We start from the raw sequence: 21,874 nt of genomic DNA on the forward strand, positions 1-21,874 counted from the left end.
CTGCTAAATACATATATGTATATATGGTGTATATCATCATCAAATTTCATTGACTTGGACTTGTAAGTACAATAATACTACAACTCATACCAGAGCTCTGAGCAGCATATTCCCAAAAGTAAAGTCAAAATGACAAAGAAGCCCAAGAACCCTTGAGATACAATCAGCGATATTAGAGATACGCCAATCGATGGAACTTTTCTCAGAGCAATAAACTCTTTATTAAGTTGGGTTAAATAAAGGAGAAACGAGAAAGCGTTATCTGATGTCTAAAATATGATCTGAGTAAATTGTGCCCCTTTTTAAAGAGCATATGGAAGGTTTATAACAAAGACAGAAGACAAGCCATGCCTGCCATGTGTTTGACAGATGTGATTTTCTCCTTTTAATTGATTTTCTCCTCAGTTTTTGAAGACAGAGAAACATTTGCTATTATTCCCACACTTGTGATGAGAACAACATGGGACTGCCACTTATCTGCCGTGACACCTCAGCGGGCTTTTTACCTGGCTCATGGCAAATCAGTGAAGACTTTGGGTTGAATCAATAACAAAATAATCAACAGATGCAAAGACTTCTCAGCTTTCTGCAAACCTTACTTCTTAAACCAGCCCCTGACAGTCTAAAAAGAAAGACTTGGGCAATTTCAAAAGTTTCTTTTTTTTTGTTTTTTTTCTCAAACTAAGCTTAATAGTCAAAAGAAAGAAAAAAGCAACTTTGCACAATGCTCTGTGGGCGTAGACGGCATCAATCTCAAACAAAAGGTTACTATTACTGTAAGCTGAATACATGGAACAAAGGCTATCAAGTTGTGTTTTTGTTTATGCAAACGGGGGCACTTTTGACTGAAAAACAATCAACGAAATAAAGTACACTGCAACACAAATTTGGCTTGGAAATATTCAGCACTACAAAAAAATTAGGTTTACAAATCTCAAATAAACTATTGTTATATTTCAAATCATATCGAATGGATTTACAATTACTTTTGTGCTTTTTAAAAATATCTTAGAAAACATTCCACAATTAAATCTGACACTACAGGAGCGACGTACAGGTTAAAAATAAGAACAAGCAGCAGAAAGAAATGGCAAATCATGTCTCGGAGGTAAACATGTTAAACAAAGAACATCAGTCTTACAGCTGCATAGTTTAGACAATCTACATCCTGCCAAACGACATAAACACGTCAAATCTCACTGTGAGCAAAGCGACAGTGACAGACTGACAGGCAACGAACTGAGTGTGGCAGATTCTAAAATCGCATTAAACTAAATGGGAAATGCAGTCTAAGAGAAAAAGACAAACACACAGAGAGAAGAAAACAGGTTGGGAGAGATGTGGGGAGGGATTAATTTCAGGGTTGGGGCTGGAAAAGCTGACAGACTTAGTGTGACATTAAATTTGCCTTTTAGGATAAAATATGAGGATTTTTTGTTAAACATGCATACCTGAGCACTTGTATTTATGATGGAAGGTGTGAAGTGCGATTAAGAGTGAGGGTAAGAAAGCAAGTACAAGTTTACACACACAAAAAGAAAAATTAAAACAGAGAGGTGGCAAAAGAGACAGAAACAAGCAACACACACACACAAAGCAGTGAAAGCAAGAGATTAAAGTGCATCACTTGAATAGGTGCGAGCCGTTAGGACTTACAAATGAAACTTTTTCATAAATAACTGACAATAAACTTTGCTTTAAAACATGTATTCAACTATTATCACTCCTCTATGATGTTCATATTGTTTTAAGAATACCAGGGGAAACTATATTCAAATCATTTGCTAAGAAACAAACTTGCCAAGGTGGAGATAGCAGGGTGAACTTTACTCAACTGCACTGAAATTGTCACTCATTTGTATCCATTTTTCTTTTGCCATGTCTCATATAGTCTTACTAATACAGAGCATATATGAGGCGACTGTCAATCACGTAAGAACAGAGCATGCATGCAAAACAGTAATAGAAATTAATTTGTTTATGGAGTCTGCCTTCTGAGAGGGTTTCTTTGAATGATGTGCCATCTGTCACAGTAACAAAGACACCGAATTGGAAAGTGAAAACAGAAAACAATTTTTTACTTGGTTAAGGAAATACAGCACCCGGTATGCCAGAGAAGGAGCTGAATGGACCGCACATAATCAAAATTTAACTGCTGTGATGCATTGTGAATGGACTTCCTACTGCGTGTGTAGGTGTGTGTGTCTGTGCCTGTGTGTTTTTTCCTTTAATCAATATTCAACCTTAGGACAGAGTACCTGGCCAGGACCCTGTGGTTACAGATCAGCAGCTTGGTGATGATCAGTGAAAAGTACATGCAGTACCTTGGGTGCTGGCCATCACTTCTAAAACACATTTTGATATAGCACCAAATCAAGCCTGATTTCTCTTTTTCCTTGCCTTTACTTTGTTTATTCAATACCTCCTCTCCTTTCCTGTCTTATTTTTCCAGCCCTCCCAAGTCTGCATAATGTATTTCACATTTCATTGTTAAATTGGCATTTGATGCAGAGTAGAGTTATGTGCTGTGTGCCAAAATAAACCACAATTAAGCCCATGGGGGCTCGTTTCTCCTGCTTAAGCTCTAATCCAACAGGCCCATACTTATCACCATGCCCCACATGTGCACTTTTACACCATGAAAATGATGCCCAACAATGTGCCAGTCTGCTACAATCACCTGTTACAGCAGCGAACAAAGACTGGCATGGGCACTGCAAGACCCAGCAGCCAATGAGCAACTGCATAGGGCCATGCATATGGATGAGCATGGTGGTGATCTGGGTGATTGACAAGAGAGATAAACAATAATAACAAGCAAGGCTAGTTCCGAAGACTCCTGTGAGACCTGGTGGAAAGGTTGTTGCCATGGCGAAGTGAAGGGATGTAGTGAAAAGCCAAAAGCTGACAACACTTGTGTTTACTGGGAGACCAACTAGTCAGTGTGTATTAGGACTGTATATGATGCAGTAAGTTGATACGCCTTTAAAATTGCCATTGCCAGTGAAGAACCTTTATTATTATCATTAGCTTTACATATAAATTGAGCTTCAAAGTAAATATTACATTTATGTGAAAGGTATATCATATTTGTGAAGCATCAATTATCCATTTGTGTTCACATAGCTGATTGAACTGAAGTAATCATCATTTTTATGCAGCATTTATTAGCCACGTTAGCGACCGATTATTCAGCCTGCCACTTTAAATTGTCTTCACTGATAATGTGAACTGATATTGATGAAATGACAGCCACATAATCATCACTCTTTGAGAATCAGAAAAATATTAAGAGCCCTAAATTATTTAAATTTCTACGTATACATGTTACACATCAGCGCATTTCTTTCCCCAGAGAAGTAAGGCATAGAAGATCCCAAAAAAAAGAAAAAAGCCATCAAAGGAAACATGAAGTCAGGATATCTGCTGATTCCTGTTGATATTGCAGCATTGTATCATTTTCATTTTTTCTGCACTAAATCAGGAGTTGAGTGCAATGTATGTAACAATTTTCTGCTTATATAAAAAGCATAAAAAGGAATAAAGAAATGTCCCACTATTTACCTAAAAGCGCTGGTATGTCAACCAATGAGTAATAAAAGTGATATGCATACACTGACTCAATTAGGATATGCTAAGTTTAAATGCAAGCTAATGGCCACTATTATGCAATTCTTTGATATTTTTACTAGTGCATTTGCACACAACATAGGGCAATACTAATTACAAATGAATAGCAGCGGTGCAGTGTTAGTCATTAGCCTTTCCTTTTGAAAAGAAGATGGGGTAATATAAAATACATTGGCAGACATTAAACATTAAGGAGCCACTCTGATATTCTGCAAAACAAGCCCCTAGGGCCATATCATCCGCTGACGAGAGTTAGCTTACCACACGCACCAAAAACTGGGCGTACTAAAACATTTAGTGATGACTCCCCCATTTCAAAAAGCTAGATCACGTGGTGTGTTCTTAGTAGAGACCGAGAAAAGAGCTGCTCTCCAGAAGCCTAAAGTTTAATTCTCAATGCAGATGGGGTAAAATAGAGAGAGAGAAATAATTATCTGAATTATCTGAATCCAAGATTGATGCTGCAGCATGATTAAGCCCCTACATATGCCCTCTTTTAACTTCATTTAGCGAGTTGGATTGGCTAAAGAAAGAGAAGAAACTGAAATACCCAGGATGCAAAGTGGAGGCAAGTTCTCAAAAATAACTGCAGCAATCGACCTGATATCTATTAAAAGACAAAGGATGATGATGCAAAATACTGCATATATTGCATATTGCATTTATGAATTCCCAGACTAAAATTGCCTAATTTAAATATAGTCTTTATGATTACATGTTTGCTCTCACCTACTGAGGTCAATGTAGTGATGCGCTTTAATATGAAATGGTTAAATTAGAAATGGCGCATAATTGGACATCACAAGGGCTGTGATCTCCAACTATGTATACAGCATGAAGAACCACGGGCTGTTTTTGCTTGATGGAAGGAGAAAAGCTGATTAGACCTAAAAAAGCTTATATTTGCCCGGGGGAGCATTAGAAGAGGGTATACATGCATTGTAGACAGCTTAAGAATTTATAAACTGTAATCGCAAAGAACTATTTCCCAAGATGTGCCAATTAAGCAATGAGGGAATGCAAGGTAGTCCAGCAGAAACATTGTACAAGAATAATAAGGAAAAAAGTGGCAAGACAAAAGAACGAGCTGAGAGAGTGCTTGGAGAGTATCCTTGCTAAGCATTAATCTAAATTCCTAAAAACCAACACCTCTTAATCCGTCCTACTGTAAGTAAAAAATAATTTAAATAAGCCGTTGGACACAGTTTCTCTTTGAGAATGCAAACCCTGTTTAATACAATAATGGCAACATTGTCAGCAACTTTAACTTCTTTTGCAATTCTCCAGTGACAACTACTCTAACAGAGAAAGGTTATGAGCTAATAACTCCCTGCATGTGTACCAGTTGATTGCACTATAAACTATTCAAGTTTACAAGTGCTTATTAATAATCTGGGCATTGTTTGGCCTCCTTGTGTTCCTTTGGCATGAACCGTAAGGGCATGGGACCAAATACCATCATTATGCCAGTTAAGCCTTCCCCCCTCTGGGGCAAAGAGGCTGTTGGGTACTTTTGGACAGATAAAAACACCAAAGGCAACAGTTTAAATCAGTAACAGTAGGCTCATGGGCACATATCCACAAAAATGATTGAAATAATGCAAGTGTGGAAGATGTGTTCTTAGCCAGAGTGCTGCTTAGGTCTCGTAGTCTTGCAGTGCCAAAACTAAATGCAAACACAATAGAACCTGGCCCTGAAGCCCACATGTGCCTGACTCTTTCACACACAAAAAAGGTCTACAGGACCCTTCCCTTGCTGCTTCTCCTGCCACCAATAAAAGCAATGAATAGCTTTGTCAGGATGTCAGCTCTTTTAAAAGCAGACCTTTGCAATGCTTTCTGAGACTCAACCTGCTTTCACTGAGCCAACTGGTATTGTTGTTTGTTCATTCTCTCTTTTTAAGTCCACCCTCAAAACTCATCTGTTTAAAATTGCCTATTCTTAAATTTCTGTATGTTTTAACTTTTATCTTCTATTTTTACCATTGTGTATATTTCCAGTTTTTATCTGTTGTACAGTGTCCTTGGGTGCTTTGAAAGGCGCTATTTAAATAAAATGTATTATTATTATTATTATTATTGTCCACACTGTTATAATCTATATGGTAGTGTGGTGACTCTGTCTTTTAAAATTTGATGAAGCTAACCTGATTTACAAAATGACCACCAGCACTATGTCTATTGTAGTCAAACAAAGAGCACAGACAAAGAAAGAGGGCATGACAGAATGCAAATGTGTGTGTGTGTGTGTGTGTGTGTGTGTGTGTGTGTGTGTGTGTGTGTGTGTGTGTGTGTGTGTGTGTGTGTTTGAGGACTGTGCACACATTTATTGGTTAGATGATGCATAATGCAGTTTTACAGGGACTAGAAAACAGAGGGAATAACTGACACCGTCTATCCATTTGCATGTGCCGTACTTATGTTTGCATGCTGGGTGCATGGAGATGAAAATAAGGGTGCAAGCATTCGTGTGGGGCATGGATGAATGGGGAGATCCAGGACTGTCTGCTAACATTCAGGGATGTGTATATCATCTCCGAGGCGTTGATGGGCCCTAATGCAGAATAAGGAGAGCCAATCAACTCCTATCTATCCGCTCTGCCAGGGTGACACATTGTAGGGGTACTTCAAGGCCACATTCTGCTGACAAATCATTACATTAGACATGTCGACTGAGAAGGAAGGTAATAAGATTGAGTTACAGGGTTTTAGATGGATTATGAACACCTCTTGCTTCCCTGATTCTTTCCATTTTCACCATTCTTTAAACTTATCTGGTGGATTCCAATTGTTGAACAGACATTTGAACTTGGTTATTTTCGTTTCATAACGAAAACTGCACAGCCAGTTAAAAAGGAGGAATTGTTCATGTCTCCTCTTCTTCACCACAAATACAGGCACTCTTTGTCTAATTGCCAAATGAATTTTTCAACGTGGCAATTTTTGAATGAAAAAAAAAAACACTAAAAATTTCCATTGCACATTTTGATTGTAGTTCAGTAACAGTAAATGACTGGTGTAAAACCAATAGCATGTACACTTTTGCTAAGAAGAGCAAGAAGCAGAAGGTGAAGATGAAGAATACGATGAAGAAAGTTTACTAATAATGTTTTTATTGTTGTTGTTACTCATTTACTTTTGAAAGCGTCCTTGCTTTATTTTATGTGTGTGCATCTGTCCAAAAGATAAATGGTGATTGGCGTGTGGCTGAAAGTGGGTGGTGAGGAATGATTAATCAGCATAATGAATGTGGATAAGCACTGTGCAGATGGAGCCCACACTCAGGACTGTGTCACCCAGCAGGGAGTCTTTTTGCTTCCCTTCAGCGCCTCTGCATAGTTTCAACTATAGCTATAATTGTATTTGTTGGGCATGTGTTGCTTGCTGCCTCGTTTAATTTGCGAGCTCATTTCTGCACGCTTTTGCTTTATAATCACCTCATTCATATTTCAGTAGGATGGTTATCTAAGTATACAATTAGCAACATTTTCATGTAAATAAAAATTTACGCATTTGTTTTGCTTCCCTCTCTTGCCAAACATTATTGCAATGTACCATTTGCAGCAAATCGTGCTTTCAGTCAAACACAGTTTAATAAGTCCTCGAGCTTCACATTTTAACCACTACATGACATGCGCTTTGAGCTGTCTGTGGGTTCAAACTGATTTTTAATACCTCAACCTTAATATTTAAAATGAACTTCATTCTCATAAAATGAGAATGCATCAGTGTTATATCCATGCATTAAACAATTGCATTGGATTTAGTTAAAAGCTTATATTCCACAATAATAGAATATGTATGCATTGTCACCCACTCAAATTCTATTTATACACCATATATAAAGGCTAGTAAACCTCTAATGTAAGAGAATCATAATTTAATTAATTCAAAGCAAATTCAAAAGAGACATTATATAACATTAGCATAACAGCAGGTGAATTAACAGAAGAAAGAATTGTTAATAACTGGGATGCTATCCAAACTGTTCCGCCTGAACTTTCTACTTCAGACCATGCAGACCATTATTTAACCAGCAGTGACATACATGCCAGATGTGTGCCCCTTCTGTACCAATAAGTTAACCCGGTTGGTCACCCTGGCTCCCCCTAGATTTCATGACATTAGCTTGGTTCTCAGATGCTCTTACTGAGTCATACGCTCATTCTCCTAAGCCCCGTTGAGCCTTTTTGTTAGAAACCCCACTGTCCTGCTTCACATTGAATAAAGAGTAAAATGGAGAAAGTAAATGGGGACAATAAAAAACCTCTTTCTAGCTGTTTGAATGCTGAAAAAGCTACATATGACTAACCCTGAGACATTTCTCATTGGTGTATTTTTGCTACATTCAGCCACGATTTGTTCATCACATCATATGTGGTGCTGTGTGTACTGGCAATGTGTTAGTACTTTAACATACTTCCGCCCCAAAGAGGAGGGATGTGTGTCCTCTCATACACACCCTATGGCTGTACTTTCACCTAGTCAGTTTAAGGGTTGATTTTGCAGGATTTACATTAGTTGATGTACAAATCGTGCAAGTTTTGGTGGTAAAGGATATATACTGGTATATACAATATACCAACCAGAAGCAACATTAAGACCACTTTCAAGTGAATTGAATAACATTAATCACATTGTTACTTTGCACAGCTATACTGGGGAAGTTTTTTCCTGGGAATTATGTGGGCGTTATGTTGGCACATGTGCTCCCTTACTAAACATTGGTGCAAACCAAGTAATCACCCACCTCCACACCACAGCTGCATTCTGAGACCACACTAGAACTTTAACACAAAAGCAGTGTGATCCAGCTCATTGGCCAGGAATGACTTGAGGAACACATGACACTGATCTGACTGAGCATCTACAGGATGTGTCAGAGCAAACGCAATCCAAAGAAGCCCACCTCACAACCACAGGACCCAATAGATCAACTGTCCCAATGCCAGACACCACAGGACACCCTTCGAGCTAGTGGGAACTTTTCCCCCTTTCTCTGGACCTAAGCTTGAAATCAGCAGCCACTTCAACAATGTCCACTCCTGGTTGTCAAGTAAAGAAAAGGGGGGGGGGGGGGGGGGGGGGGGAAGACTTCTGTACACACTCATGCACAGAAAGCAGTGTATCACTGCCAAGATTATACTGAAATCAAATGTTCTATTTGCTACTCACCCCTAGGGTACACACCTCCTACTGCAGAAATAAAACAGTAATAAAAGCCAACATGCTGCTTTACTCACAAGGACAGTGCAAGAAATGTTAGTGCAGATTGAGGCTCAGGCTGCACAGTGATGCATCTTCACCTCAAGTGCATCCACCTTGTTTTCAATTAATGGTTTTTTTTTTGAGACAGTGAAAAATAAAATAGAAAAAAACAAGTAGCCTTTAGAAAGCTCATTAATCATGGTTTAAAACAAAGACAAGACGAGATGGGGGTGGAGTTGAGGAGACTTTGCCAAGCCTTCACCTTCTCCATCCATTGTAATAGGATAAAGGGTGGGTCTCTATGGTCCACATGAAAATGAGACGACTGACTTGTGCAAAAAAAAAAAAAAAAAGAGACCACACCAGGTCTCCACACACACAAAGTTCACACATTTTTTAGAAACTGCAAAGTAACAGAGAAGGGTAAAAAAGAAAGGAAAAATGGGGGGAAGGGGGGTACTTACGCACCACACTGAGTATCAGTCTTACCTGGATGAGTGATTCACTCAGTCTCTCCTCGTCTACCTGGAGCACAATGTCCCGGATCTCTTCATAAGGCAGGCGGAACGAGCCCAAGAAAATTGCTGTTGTGATGTAGACAGAAAAGAGTCATTTCCTCTCCCTTTTTTATTAGACTGCAGGCTTCAAAGAGACATTTCAGCACAAAATGACCACAGACCTAACTTTCCACTTGGAAAAACTAATGCATTTTAAGCCTTTCGACTGGATAGTCTGTGTCACAAAAGCTGGACAGGAAAGAAAAATCAAGATTTAACAACAACACGTAAAAGAGTGACAGGTAATAATAACAATACTAATAATGAGAATATTTTTAATTAGCTGTAGGAGTGTTTGTGTCATGTGAACAGCTACATGCTTTTGTAAGGGTGGATACAAAGGTGCCCAGTGAATTTGCCTCAGGGCAAAGCCTCATGGCTGTTTCACACTCCAGGTGGGGTGGCTACATTGAAAAGTGGAGCTGATGGTGTATCCAGGTGGAAGTCACACATGGAGGTTTGGTAATGAGTTGGAGGAGAGTCACTCAACAGCTGCTTAACTACTGAAGCACTGGGACCTGATGTCTGTATGTGACGTGCAACAGAGAAGGAGTGCGTCCTTTTTTCAGCTCTTCATAGTCTACTGCTACTTAATATACAGAGTATTTACTGCGTTTAAGTCAGTCAAAGCATAACACGCCGTTGCTATCACTTTGATTTACGATATAGTGTTGTAGAGCTTTAGTCCCATAACATCTAGCATCATTTTCTGGTTTCACTACATAATATACCTACCTTTCCTCAGCTCAACATTTTTTGTCATATAAAGCACATTGTCTTTGCTTTGTATTGCCTCTTCAATAGACCTACAGCTGGATATTCAGTACTGAGTTCTCTTAAGAGTCGCCCTTCATAGGTCATATGTATTGGATACTAGGACACATTGGAGATTCAAAGTGAGGGAAACGTAGATGGGAAGGCAAAAAAAAAAGTTCCAGGCAGAAAATCCAACATTTGGTGCTATCGGCTGGCACCTGGTTCTTATTTCCTGTGATGGTGTAGGTGTAGGTGTGTTGATGAGATTCAGCAGCACAATGCCGTTTTGGTGCACAATTTAGCAGAAAATTGCACCTGCACATTCCCCCATGAGGATTAGTATGTATGTGTTTTTCCAGGTGCACTGAGGTGTATTTTTCGTTTTAGTTTGTATACAAAGGAGCTTTGCATTACTGCATTACTGATACGGGAATCAAACATCTGATTCTTATGTTCCATTTTCTGTACTGTTGAAAAGGGATAGAAAGCGATACTATAAGTGATACTACATCTATAGAGATACAACAGCAAATGTAGTAGACCACGCAATGTACGGTTTATGGCATAGCTGCTCTAAATGAATAGCATTGGTAATTATCAAAATCATTTTATGTTTCTGTAACGGTTAATCCGTCAGCATGTGGAAGCACTTTAATCGACATGACATTTTTAATGCTGTGATATAATTACTGTTGTTATCCATGAATTTTCAAATGTACTGTTTTTCAAAAAAATATAAAAAAGGGAAACACACATCATTATTTTTTTATTAAGGCGTCAAATTGAAGTTATTTATTTTCCTGAAAAGAAAAAAATAGTTTGAATAGTTGAACGTTATGCTCGATGAATTAATTTGAGCAATATAAACATGAATTCTGTTTGTCTAATAAGTAACAATATGATTTTTAGCTTTAAACTCATTTTTGACAGATTTTTTAAATATCTGTGTTTTCTTGGTTTTTATGAAAGGTGGTCTAATAAATTTATTAAGTATCGTAGCTCTATGCTGAGTTTTTTTCAGTCCTTTTTCTCTTTCAGGAAATACAAGAACGCAGGGTTTGTATCTCCTCTCACAACACTCTCTCACTGAGGCAGACCCCACCTCTAAGTGTCCCTCTGGACTTAAATCTCTCAACTCTCTTCTCCAGCAAGAATAGAGACAAAGTGCACATGAAGATGTTAAAATTGCATGTATAGTAAAAAAAAGTAGTGAATATAGCACACCAGACTCTGACAAAACCTAAATATCTCCAATGGAAGTGAAAACAGGTGGCATGCTGCCCTGCAAGTTTACTTTCTGAAATGCGTTGGAATTCTGTTTGTGCATTAATTATTTTTGTGGAAACAATTGGTTTTCAATGGTTTCTAGTTCTAAGCAGAATTGCAGGAACTCTTCACTGAGAAACCAGTTGGTACATATATCATCCCGTTTTAATACATGAATTCTTAAACATTATATATAAAATATATATTTTTTATATTTTTTTATATTTTAATATTTTCTTGCCCGTGTAATCCAGCTTTATTTGCTAATTTTAAATTAAGTATGCATTTTATGTCGGTTTTCCATTTATTAATTCTCTTTATACAGCTGCTACATTGTGCACAAGCTGTGTTAAAAAAAAAAAAAACAGCGGCAGAGAAAAGTGATAAAAGAGAGAAAAGCATTGTGCCGAGTACTTTTTTGTTCCAGTTGGGGAAGTATATTGAGTAGGAGATTTACTACTCTTGAAGCACCTGACATACTGAATAAGATTAAAATTCATATGAACTGTAGTACATTGTCTTGACAAGCTACTGTAATTATTATTAGTAAGCTAACTAAGTGTAAGCCTTATTTTTAAAAATCTGTTTACGTTGCCTTTATGAGTTTATTAAATTCGGTTTCAGGCCAGCATATTCTCTGTAATAAACTCTCTTTTCCAAAGATGAGTGATTTCTCGATCAGATAGATTTATATAAAGCACTTTGAGTGCTCAGAAGAGTAGAAAAGCGCTATATAAGAACCAGTCCATTTACCATTTACCTTTTTTTTTTATTATTTTGTTGTTTCAGCAACATTAAATCTAAAAACTGTAGTTTTGAGTTAAAATACCGAACCGTGACACCAAAGTATCGAACCGAACCGTGAATTTTGTGTATCGTTGCACCCCTAATATATATATATATATATCTCCATCTAAGGCTAAATACCGGCACAAGACCGATAGATGACAAGTACTGTAAGGAAAAGTTGAAAAGAACTTTGAAGAGAGAGTATATACATATATACATATATATATATATATATAGTTTAAGATTTTAGGGCTACACTATGTCAAAGCTTCTATACATTAACTGCAACCCCCCCCAAAAAATGTCTATGCAACACCATTTAAGTCTTAAGACCATTATTGCAAGGTGTGATGTATACATTCAGTACAATAGCAGGCCACTGTAATGAACAATTTTCTTAAACATTAAGTAGTAATTTAACTTTGGTCAACTTCTCTCTTGTATTTAAAATATTTGCAATATGAAATGTTAAAGAACATATGTTAGTTTTTCATTGAAATTTGAATTTACTAGCTTTCAGCTTTTCATGATTCTTAAACAAGGTTCATATGTACATTCAAATAATCAAAAAGTTAATTTCTCTAATTTGGGCTGACCCTAAAGTCAAAAGCCAACATTAAGCTTAATATAAGTTCAAATGATCAGACTTTGGTACGCATGATTGCTATACCACAATACATAACATGGTATTTACATTACAACTACCTACATATCTCAGTCACCGGACCTTCAAAACTACTAAACATCAAAACTGTAAAGGGAACTCAGAGGCACGCACAGAATATGATCTATGATGCTGTAGTATGTGTCAACGCAGAATCATACAAATGCAGCAAACAGGCTTCTGTGTTTCAAACTTGTGCTCAATATTTAGCAAATTTAAGTAATTTATCACATCTCTATTTATGGAATATGTCATCACTTGTTTACAATTCTCACCCTTTCTGCTTAAATAACAACAGTGTAAAAGACACATGTAAACAAATGAGTGGACTGCAATCTAAACATTAATCCATTTTTTAACCACTTGTATTTCATCATGGGACTGGAGCCTATTTTGAGAGTTATGGGGCAAAAGGCAGGAGACACTCTAGATTGATTGCTGGTCATACAATTCATTCACACTCACACCTACGGCCCAACACACATGTCTCGGAGTACTTAGAGAGAGCCTACACAAGCAAGCACCAACTGACTGGCATAATCTTAACATGTGACATTCATATTTGTTGAGGTGTTATGATCTATATTGTCACTCTGAGCTATATTATACCAAATCTTTCAGACAGGCAGATATGCTAACAAGCACACACACTATTTAAAGAAGAAGGAGTAGGAGTTCTGTCTGTTTTTTCTAGATCATTTGCATGTTAACTGAAGAGCAAAATAAGAAGAAGCCTGGAAGGTGACTTAATACACCTGTACTAGGTAAACAGGCTACTCGCGGCCACAAGTGATTTTAAACACCTACATGTAATTTCAGTATTCAGTTCTAACAAAAATGTGCTTTACAAATCAAAAGGCTTGGACGCAAATAAAACACTACATACCAATTAAAAAAACTCAACAAAACACCATCCTTACTGAGGAAGAACATTCAGTTATGGTTATGGTTCATTTCTGTAGGACAAATAACTGCATCTACTTACAAAGATTCTGTGCAGTCTTGGCATCCAAGATACGAAGCTCTTTTGCCTTTTTCTTAAATTGTGGCACTTTTTCTTCATTTTCATCCTTCAGGTCTTTTCTTGCTGCAATAAAAAAAAAGAAATATTACATACGTAGATATATAGATACATAACATAATAAATACTCATTTTGGGGACAAGAGCATACTATTAAGCTCAATTTTGAAGCTAACTGCAATCACCATTATATAAAAGCAAGAATTGAATGACATTAAACAACATTTTTCCACCATTTCTCAAAACATAGAAAAATAATTAATTTACATACATTAGAATCTCAATGCATATTAAAAGTAAGCGTACAGGACAACATGCGTTAGATGCCAACAGATGGCATAAACCAATTAAAAACCATTGCTTCAGTACCCGGAAAGTAGTATTTTGGTCCTGCATCTTTTTTCTCTAGACAAAAGGCAAAAGCTAATCAGCTACTGCTGAAACATTTGGCAGGTAATCTAACTGATCAGCCTGTGATGTATTCTACACTTAATGTGAAAACCTAAAATAAATGACTGAATATATACGAAACAGTCACACCGATTCTAAATGTGTTACATTAAATAAATAAACCTTCAATAGGTAAAAATGTTCACAAATGTGCATGGTTTTGCCATTTTATACACATAAGCAGCAATACATGGAAACTCTACAGTGGAACTGATTTGAATGCATTGCTTTCTGCAGTCCTTAACATATGTCATATAAGGTTGGTGATAGGCAGAACTGATTGATGTTAGCAACCTTAAACATAAAAGTGGAACTACATAATAGGCAATATAATCATCTGCAGCATCAGAGGAAAGTCTTGCAGACAACTTTCCTATCTTCATTTGCATGTGCCAACACTTTTGTCATTGTGACAGTGGGTAGATGGTTGATAAGCACCGCTCCTTCCCTTAGGCCCTGCCTGTTAACTTCCTAGAGCCAGGAAGATTATTGTGTTAGCCCCCACAAATCCCAAAAAATAGTATTAAGTCTGTGACTGAACACAATAGACGAATTTGTCTAAGAATGACGAGACCCTATGTTTTCATAATGGACAGATTATTGAGTCTGCACACTGGGGAAACACCACAATAACAGTACTGCAGTAACACCCAATTTGTCTAAAAACATGAGCCTGCAGGGGACAGAATCATACACATGCTACTCCTTTTTTCTACTTTGTTTGGCAAACTAAACTCTTTAAATGTCATGATGAATTATTTTTATGAATTTATCACCTGCTGGACTTTAAATGCTCAGATGTGTTTCAGAAAGAAGAAATCTGCTCATGATCAAAGCATTTTAACCTCCTGGGACCTGCGTCCACATATGTGGACATCACATTTTGGGTTAATTAGACTAAAATACTCAATTTTGCTCTACAAGGGCCTGAGATCCACTTACGAGGACATTATGCTGCTACTGTTCTATCAACATTTTAAATGAATATCCTCATTTGTGGCTCTGATTTTTCTTAAAAACAAAAATAAGATAAAAAGAAAAAATCTGGTAATTCTTTGTTTTTACATTCATCGGGCCCCAATATGCCCAAATATCAAAGAGAAATTAAAAATGCTGCCGTGGAAGAGTTCGGGCCTTAGGAGGTTAATGTTTGTCTCAACTATGTTATTGAAGCTGGGGAAAAATAGCATAACGGTAGACAGCACTATCACAATTATCAAATGTCCAAAAAGTCCAAAATAATAAGACCAGTACCTAATAACTTAGTTGGCTGTGAGATTTCACAGAGAATTTGCTAATACTGAACGTAATTCTACTTTATTCATACAAAACAAGCCTCTGTGGTGGAATTCAGGCGCACTGTCAGACAACTTTAACAACTGTGTCCACCTAAATCTGTTAAACTGTAATTACAGTACAGGAGAGACTTCAGAATAAAAATGCAGCAACATGAGAAAGAAGATTCCTTAGATCCTTCGCTCTCCCCCAGTGGTTTATGAGAGGCAGCACACTTTGTTGCTAATCATCACAACTGCTCAGTTTAAGCCCAAGGTGGGAGTCTCCCAGGAAATCTAGAACAAACAATCTGCTCCCTCAGCGCAGGCTTGCATATTTGAAGAAAGACTCAAAGAAGCAACATCTCCTGGGCAGCCAGAAGAAGGAATGCTAAAGGCACCTGCCTAACTCAAGTGCTTTCAAGGATGCACATGACATTTGGGATGCAGTTGTTTACTACTGGTAAAACGCTGTACCTATAATACAAATGCTACACAAAGTATTATGGTTTGATTTTCTGTCAAAATAATAGCGTGATCCTTCAGGAGGCTGTAGGACACAGCACTTTAACTTGCAATATAATACACGAGTGTGCACATGCCAACAGAAAGGGTGAGACGTGGGACTTGAGAATTCATAAATGCATTTAGGAAGAGGATGTTAGCCAATTCATTAGTGGCTGTGTTTTAAGTGTTTTACACAAGGCACAACCCTCATACATACTTGCAGTTAAGTTAATGTCATAAGAGAAAATCCCACTTTATTTCAATATTTTAATGGATAGTGTTTTAGTTTAATCTTTGCCAGGAAGGTACCTTTATTAACAATTACAAGTAATTAGGAAGAACGCAATAGCACTACTGAAAAAGCCAAAAGTAATAAATGACTGTTCTACAAAGTAATTAAATAATGAAATTATTTTTATTTTACTGTACTACTGTACCGGTTCTGTTCATAATTTTTATGGACAGGATTTCTAGGCGCAGCCAAGTGGCGGAGGGCTTTCGCTTTGGTGGCCTCAGAATCTCATCTCTGATTTTTGCAGATGATGTGGTTCTGTTGGCTTCATCGGGTGAAGGCCTCCAGCTCGCACTGGAACGGTTCGCAGCCGAGTGTGAAGCAGCGGGAATGAGGATCAGCACCTCCAAATCTGAGGCCATGGTTCTCAGCCGGAAAAGGGTGGAGTGCCCACTCCGGGTCGGGGATGAGTTCCTGCCACAAGTGGAGGAGTTCAAGTATCTCGGGGTCTTGTTCGCGAGTGATGGGAGAAGGGAGCCGGAGATCGACAGACGGATTGGGGCTGCAGCTGCAGTAATGCGGACGCTGCACCGGTCCGTCGTGGTGAAGAGGGAGCTGAGTGTAAAAGCGAAGCTCTCAATTTACCGGTCGATCTACGTCCCTACCCTCACCTATGGCCACGAGCTGTGGGTAGTGACCGAAAGAACGAGATCGCGGATACAAGCGGCAGAAATGAGCTTCCTCCGAAGGGTGGCTGGCCTCTCCCTTAGAGATAGGGTGAGAAGTTCGGCCATCCAGGAGGGGCTCAGAGTAGAGCAGCTGCTGCTCCACATCGAAAGGAGCCAGCTGAGGTGGTTCGGGCATCTGACAAGGATGCCCCCCTGGGCGCCTCCTGGGTGAGGTGTTCCAGGCATGTCCCACCGGGAGGAGGCCCCGGGGCAGACCAAGGACACGCTGGAGAGATTATATCTCTCGGCTGGCCTGGGAACGCCTTGGTATTCCCCCGGATAAGCTGGAGGAGGTGGCTGGGCAGAGGGAGGTCTGGGCCTCTTTGCTTAGGCTGCTGCCCCCGCGACCCGGCCCCGGACAAAGCGGATGAAGATGGATGGATGGATGGATGGATGTACTACTGTACACTGTGTACTAGTAACTAAAAATAATTACTAATATCTATCTATCTCTCTCTCTTATGTCATGCCAGAACGTCTGAATTCCTCAAAGAAAACAGACGCAAAAAAAAATATTAATGAGTTAAAAAACAACAAATCCAATATACAGTGCAGGGCCAGTAACCAACAAAGAAATCATCCTTCATTTCCTATGTGGCACGAACAAAGGATCTGAGGAGGAGGAAATAAATAAATAAATGAAAATACGAGGAAACAATGCCCCATAGACAGAGAGCAAACTGAGCCATGAGGAGGCTGCTTTTTGGCACCAAAGTGTTCTTTTCAACCTCCACATTTTCCACACGGCCTCTTGAATCTCTCATTTCAGTACCTCAAATTCTCAACAAGGAGATCCCGGCCATTTTGGTCAGTGCCTTAGCTGTCTTTACCCTAGTCCCAAGGGCCTTGTGCTATATCAATTTAAACATAAAAACAGTGCCCTCTATAATATGAAACAGTAGGGCTGGGCGATATGACCCAAAATTCATATCTCGATATTTTTTAGCTGGATGGCGATATAAGATATATATCTCGATTTTTTTTTTTTAAGCCATAAAGTAAGAACAAAAAGAGAGTTCTTAGTCAAAGCTGTGTCCCAGATGTCACACAGGCACTTTTATTAACATACAGCACAGATGTACATGAAAAATTACTCAAAATTAAATTATGAGAATTCATTAAATAATAATGCTCCATAAATAAAAGAAAACAAGGTTGTTTTTGTGCTAAACAAAGAGCTCACAATTGTGCAGTCAAAATGTAAACTAAAAGACGCTGAGCGTAATAACAAAGACAGATTTCACAGCTGCTCTGTTCCCAAGTTTTACTGTGTGACTGATAGCCTGGAGTTTGAAATCCGCTTCATAACCACGTCTCTTACAGGTGCCATTTATGGTCCTTATACACACACAATACGGTAATATTACGTTGATGCACAGTACGTATCACTCCGCGAAGCTCCTCGGTAGCCGTAATGCGCCGACAATCTATTAAGCGGTGCAGCTCCGTAGCTTACCAAAGTCGTACTCAAACATTTTTGACAGATTGCTGAGCGCCGTGTACCACATAAAATCGGTTCGCGGCCATCAAGCACAACCAGAATTCATACATAAGGCGCGCTATCAACTTTTGAGAGAATGAAAGGATTTTAGGGTTAGCGCTGTTAGCTCGTTAGCATGTTTAGCTCGTTAGCACGTTGACGCCGTCCAGCCCCACGCATGGGGCGATGCGCAGTAACTCGTTAACGGAGATTTGCCGTGTCCGTCTTGTCGCTGCCTGCACGTGAAGCGATGGGGGAGGAGGGGGAGTTGTCTTCAGTGAAGGCGAGGCGGAGTAACGTTGCGTAGAGACAAAAGTGGACGAAAGAGAGGCAAACTTGCGGCTCCACAACTATAATTATAACGTAACATAGACTATATCGATATAAAGGATATTGTCACATCTTATATCTCGTATAAAAATATATCGATATGTTTTAAAAACTCGATATATCGCCCAGCTCTATGAAACAGGCATTTTTTTTTTTCTAAAACCATCTATACGGCTCAGAGCTCTCCCACTGGGCACTGAGTAGTGGCATCACTAGGCTGATTTCTGCAACAGCATTTGCTGGCTGACTCAATTATGCCACATGTCACATGTTTCCTCTGGGCACTGCATGTGGACTGATGGGCCCTGGAGGGCTTGCACACATTCAAGCTGCCACACTAGTTGGAGTCCCAGGTGTGTGGGGAGGATGACTATAGGTGGCATATAACCAGATGGTTGGCCGCAACAATAAAGAAGTTCTGTACATGTGTTCAAAACACAGGAGCTGTCAGATAGTTACTAAATATTCCAAACTCCACATGGCTTGAGACAAAGTTACATTTTGACAAAAGTTTTACTTTTTATTTCCACCAAAATCCAACTTTGGGAATGTGTGTGACTCCTTTTCTGCCAAGAAAGCTTAACCTGCATAACTGTGTAGGGCCACAGCAGCTGATCAAACCCTGTGTCAATATTTAGACGTGTTTTATTACTTGCCCAGTGGCTAAAATTTAATACTTTCACAACAATGACATCTTTCATGCACACAGTTATATTTGTTAATGGAATCTTTCAAGCAATCATGCAGCGAAGCACCATTTGTGGCGGGAACAATGTTGGAGGTTTCTTGGCAGCTTGTTGGTTCCCTCGCTTCTGTGTACAATGGAGTCCTATCACATAGATGCATTATTTCTGTGTCAGGCAGTCAGATGAACACGTAGTGATAACAGAATTCTAATTAAAAGCTAATATAATCATGTAATTATTGCTATTTGGTAAAATTGGGCGATGGTCTGGGTGAGGAATACATTTTTCATCGAGAGTACTCAGTTCATGAAAGAAGGAAGAAACGTTTATTGAAATTTGCACCCTACTGTACTATCTAAAGCTCAACTTTCAGGAAGCTTATTCTTGGGCCGTATTCTTCTCCAAGGCAAACAACAGGGTCAAATGCTTTTGACATGACATGGGTTGTGTAAGTTTAGTATGGAAAATGTACCAGTGAAAAGTAGTTTTAATTCACATGGATTTGTTGTTACATCTTAACTTGCAAGGCTGAAAAGATTTGAGAAGACTGTCGGGGAGGAAATGTTTTGAAATCATGTTTAAACAAAACACATGGAAATTCTGCTGGCGCCAGCAGAACCACATGAAGAGAATCCTCTGGTGACTGTAATTGTAACACATTACATTAACTGAGGGGGAGTTAAAGCTTGCTCCATGCCAAAAGGAGTCACCAAATTGATAGAGGTTTTAACGAACAAAATACGTGAATGTTTGAGCAGGAAAAAAAACGACTTGGCCTATTAAAGATGACTTGGCTTCCATGTTAAGCCTTCTCTGTGGGCCTTGGACTGAGGTATACCCTTGGGAAACTCTGTGATAACAAGAGTTCTCCAACACTTGGATATCCAGTCTGTTTGCTGGCCCAGAAACACTATCCTGGGTGCCTTCCATGCAATATCTCCCTCAAGATGTCCATAAAACCCAGGGCATTACAAAGCTAAACACTACCACATGTTCACTTCCGGACACAGACCATCCGGCTGAGCCCCAGCACCAGTCACCAGAAAATAAGCGGGCCTTGAAAAGAAATAACAGAAAACTGCAGATGACAGGTCTTCGACAAACATATTTAAAGGCAAAAGAACACAGAGTGGAACAGGCAATGTGGAGTCTGGTCCTCTACAAAGCAATTTATTCCTTCAAATGTGCAATCTGCCTGCAAACATGTGCCCTGTCCTCCATCTCAGGGACTCACACTGAGGATTGAGCTACTGGAGAGCTGCCAGTTTGTCTAAAGGAGATGCATTCTGAGGAAAAGTCACTGGCCTCAGTCACAGAAAAAACAATTCCACAGAGGCGTGGTGTGTACACAGATCGCAAAGTAGCCAGCAAATTCCTTTCATGTTCAGCATCTCTGTTTAAAACAATCACTCTGTAAAACATTTTGGTGGGGTGAATGGCATGGATACAGTGAAGGTAGCACCAATTCATGCTTGCTGTCTTATCAATTGTGGAGTAAATTATAATGAGCAGGAGCCCAGTTAAATGTCTTATGAGAGGGTAAAGACTTTTCAGCGTCTAATTAGAGAAAACAGAAAAAAAAAACAGAGCACACACTCAAGAATTAAACTTAACATATGACCAATGAAATCCATGACTAAGTTTCTCTAATACACAAAGGCTCACAGATGTCTCACTCTCAAAGCCAAAGTCAAACCACTGTGTGAATACCAACCCCCCCGAGTACACACTTTTGGACCATGAAAACGCCAAAAAAGCCCCATCCCCCCCCATTCAAACTCAGCCTTGTTAAAACAGAATACTCACACTGCGATTAACACGTGACATTTGCATGAATATACATCTTTACTCTTTTTTATTAGACCAATTGTTCCCTGTGGATTGGGAAAACCAGATCTCTTAGCAGCAAGAGAACAAATTCAAGCACCTTTTTCCTTTGCTAGGTTCTAACCTTGACATAACTAAAATGTTGAAGATGATTTTATTTTAGAAAGACTCTTCAGCTCAAGGTTAGCCATGAGAATGAAGCTGCAGTTGGGTGGGAGAGAGAGATGTAGATGTAGCTCTCAACCATGCAATCATCATCATGCCTAATGATAACAGGGAGAGGGGGAAGTGGCTAATAATGATTATGATGATGGTAACTGTGGATAGGGTGTTAAATATTAGTGTGAGCACACCACTGTGTCAAAACACACTTCCAGAAAATATGTATGCGCACCCTGAGTCATAAATGACGATATGAGTTTTCAAGCTCACAATAGTTCTCTCGAGTTACCGGCTCTACTATCTGAAA

The 21,874-nt window shown here is 39.0% G+C and overlaps 1 protein-coding gene across 7 annotated transcripts in view; it reads right to left on the bottom strand.

The window, feature by feature from the left end:
• Positions 1-21,874, bottom strand: part of diaph2 (diaphanous-related formin 2) — a 378,450-nt gene that overhangs the window by 161,874 nt on the left and 194,702 nt on the right. For all 7 annotated transcript variants that reach the window (XM_085363442.1, XM_085363427.1, XM_085363433.1 and 4 more), the window contains 2 exons: positions 13,856-13,957; positions 9,328-9,422 (listed from right to left, as the gene is read on the bottom strand). In XM_085363442.1, coding sequence (XP_085219568.1) covers positions 9,328-9,422; positions 13,856-13,957 — 197 coding nt within the window. The remainder of the gene's footprint in view (positions 1-9,327; positions 9,423-13,855; positions 13,958-21,874) is intronic.

The sequence above is a fragment of the Diplotaxodon limnothrissa genome, linkage group LG2, assembly GCF_057381915.1.
Source record: "Diplotaxodon limnothrissa isolate DT_005_m linkage group LG2, D_limnothrissa_male_GT1.1, whole genome shotgun sequence".
Taxonomy (NCBI): domain Eukaryota; kingdom Metazoa; phylum Chordata; class Actinopteri; order Cichliformes; family Cichlidae; genus Diplotaxodon; species Diplotaxodon limnothrissa.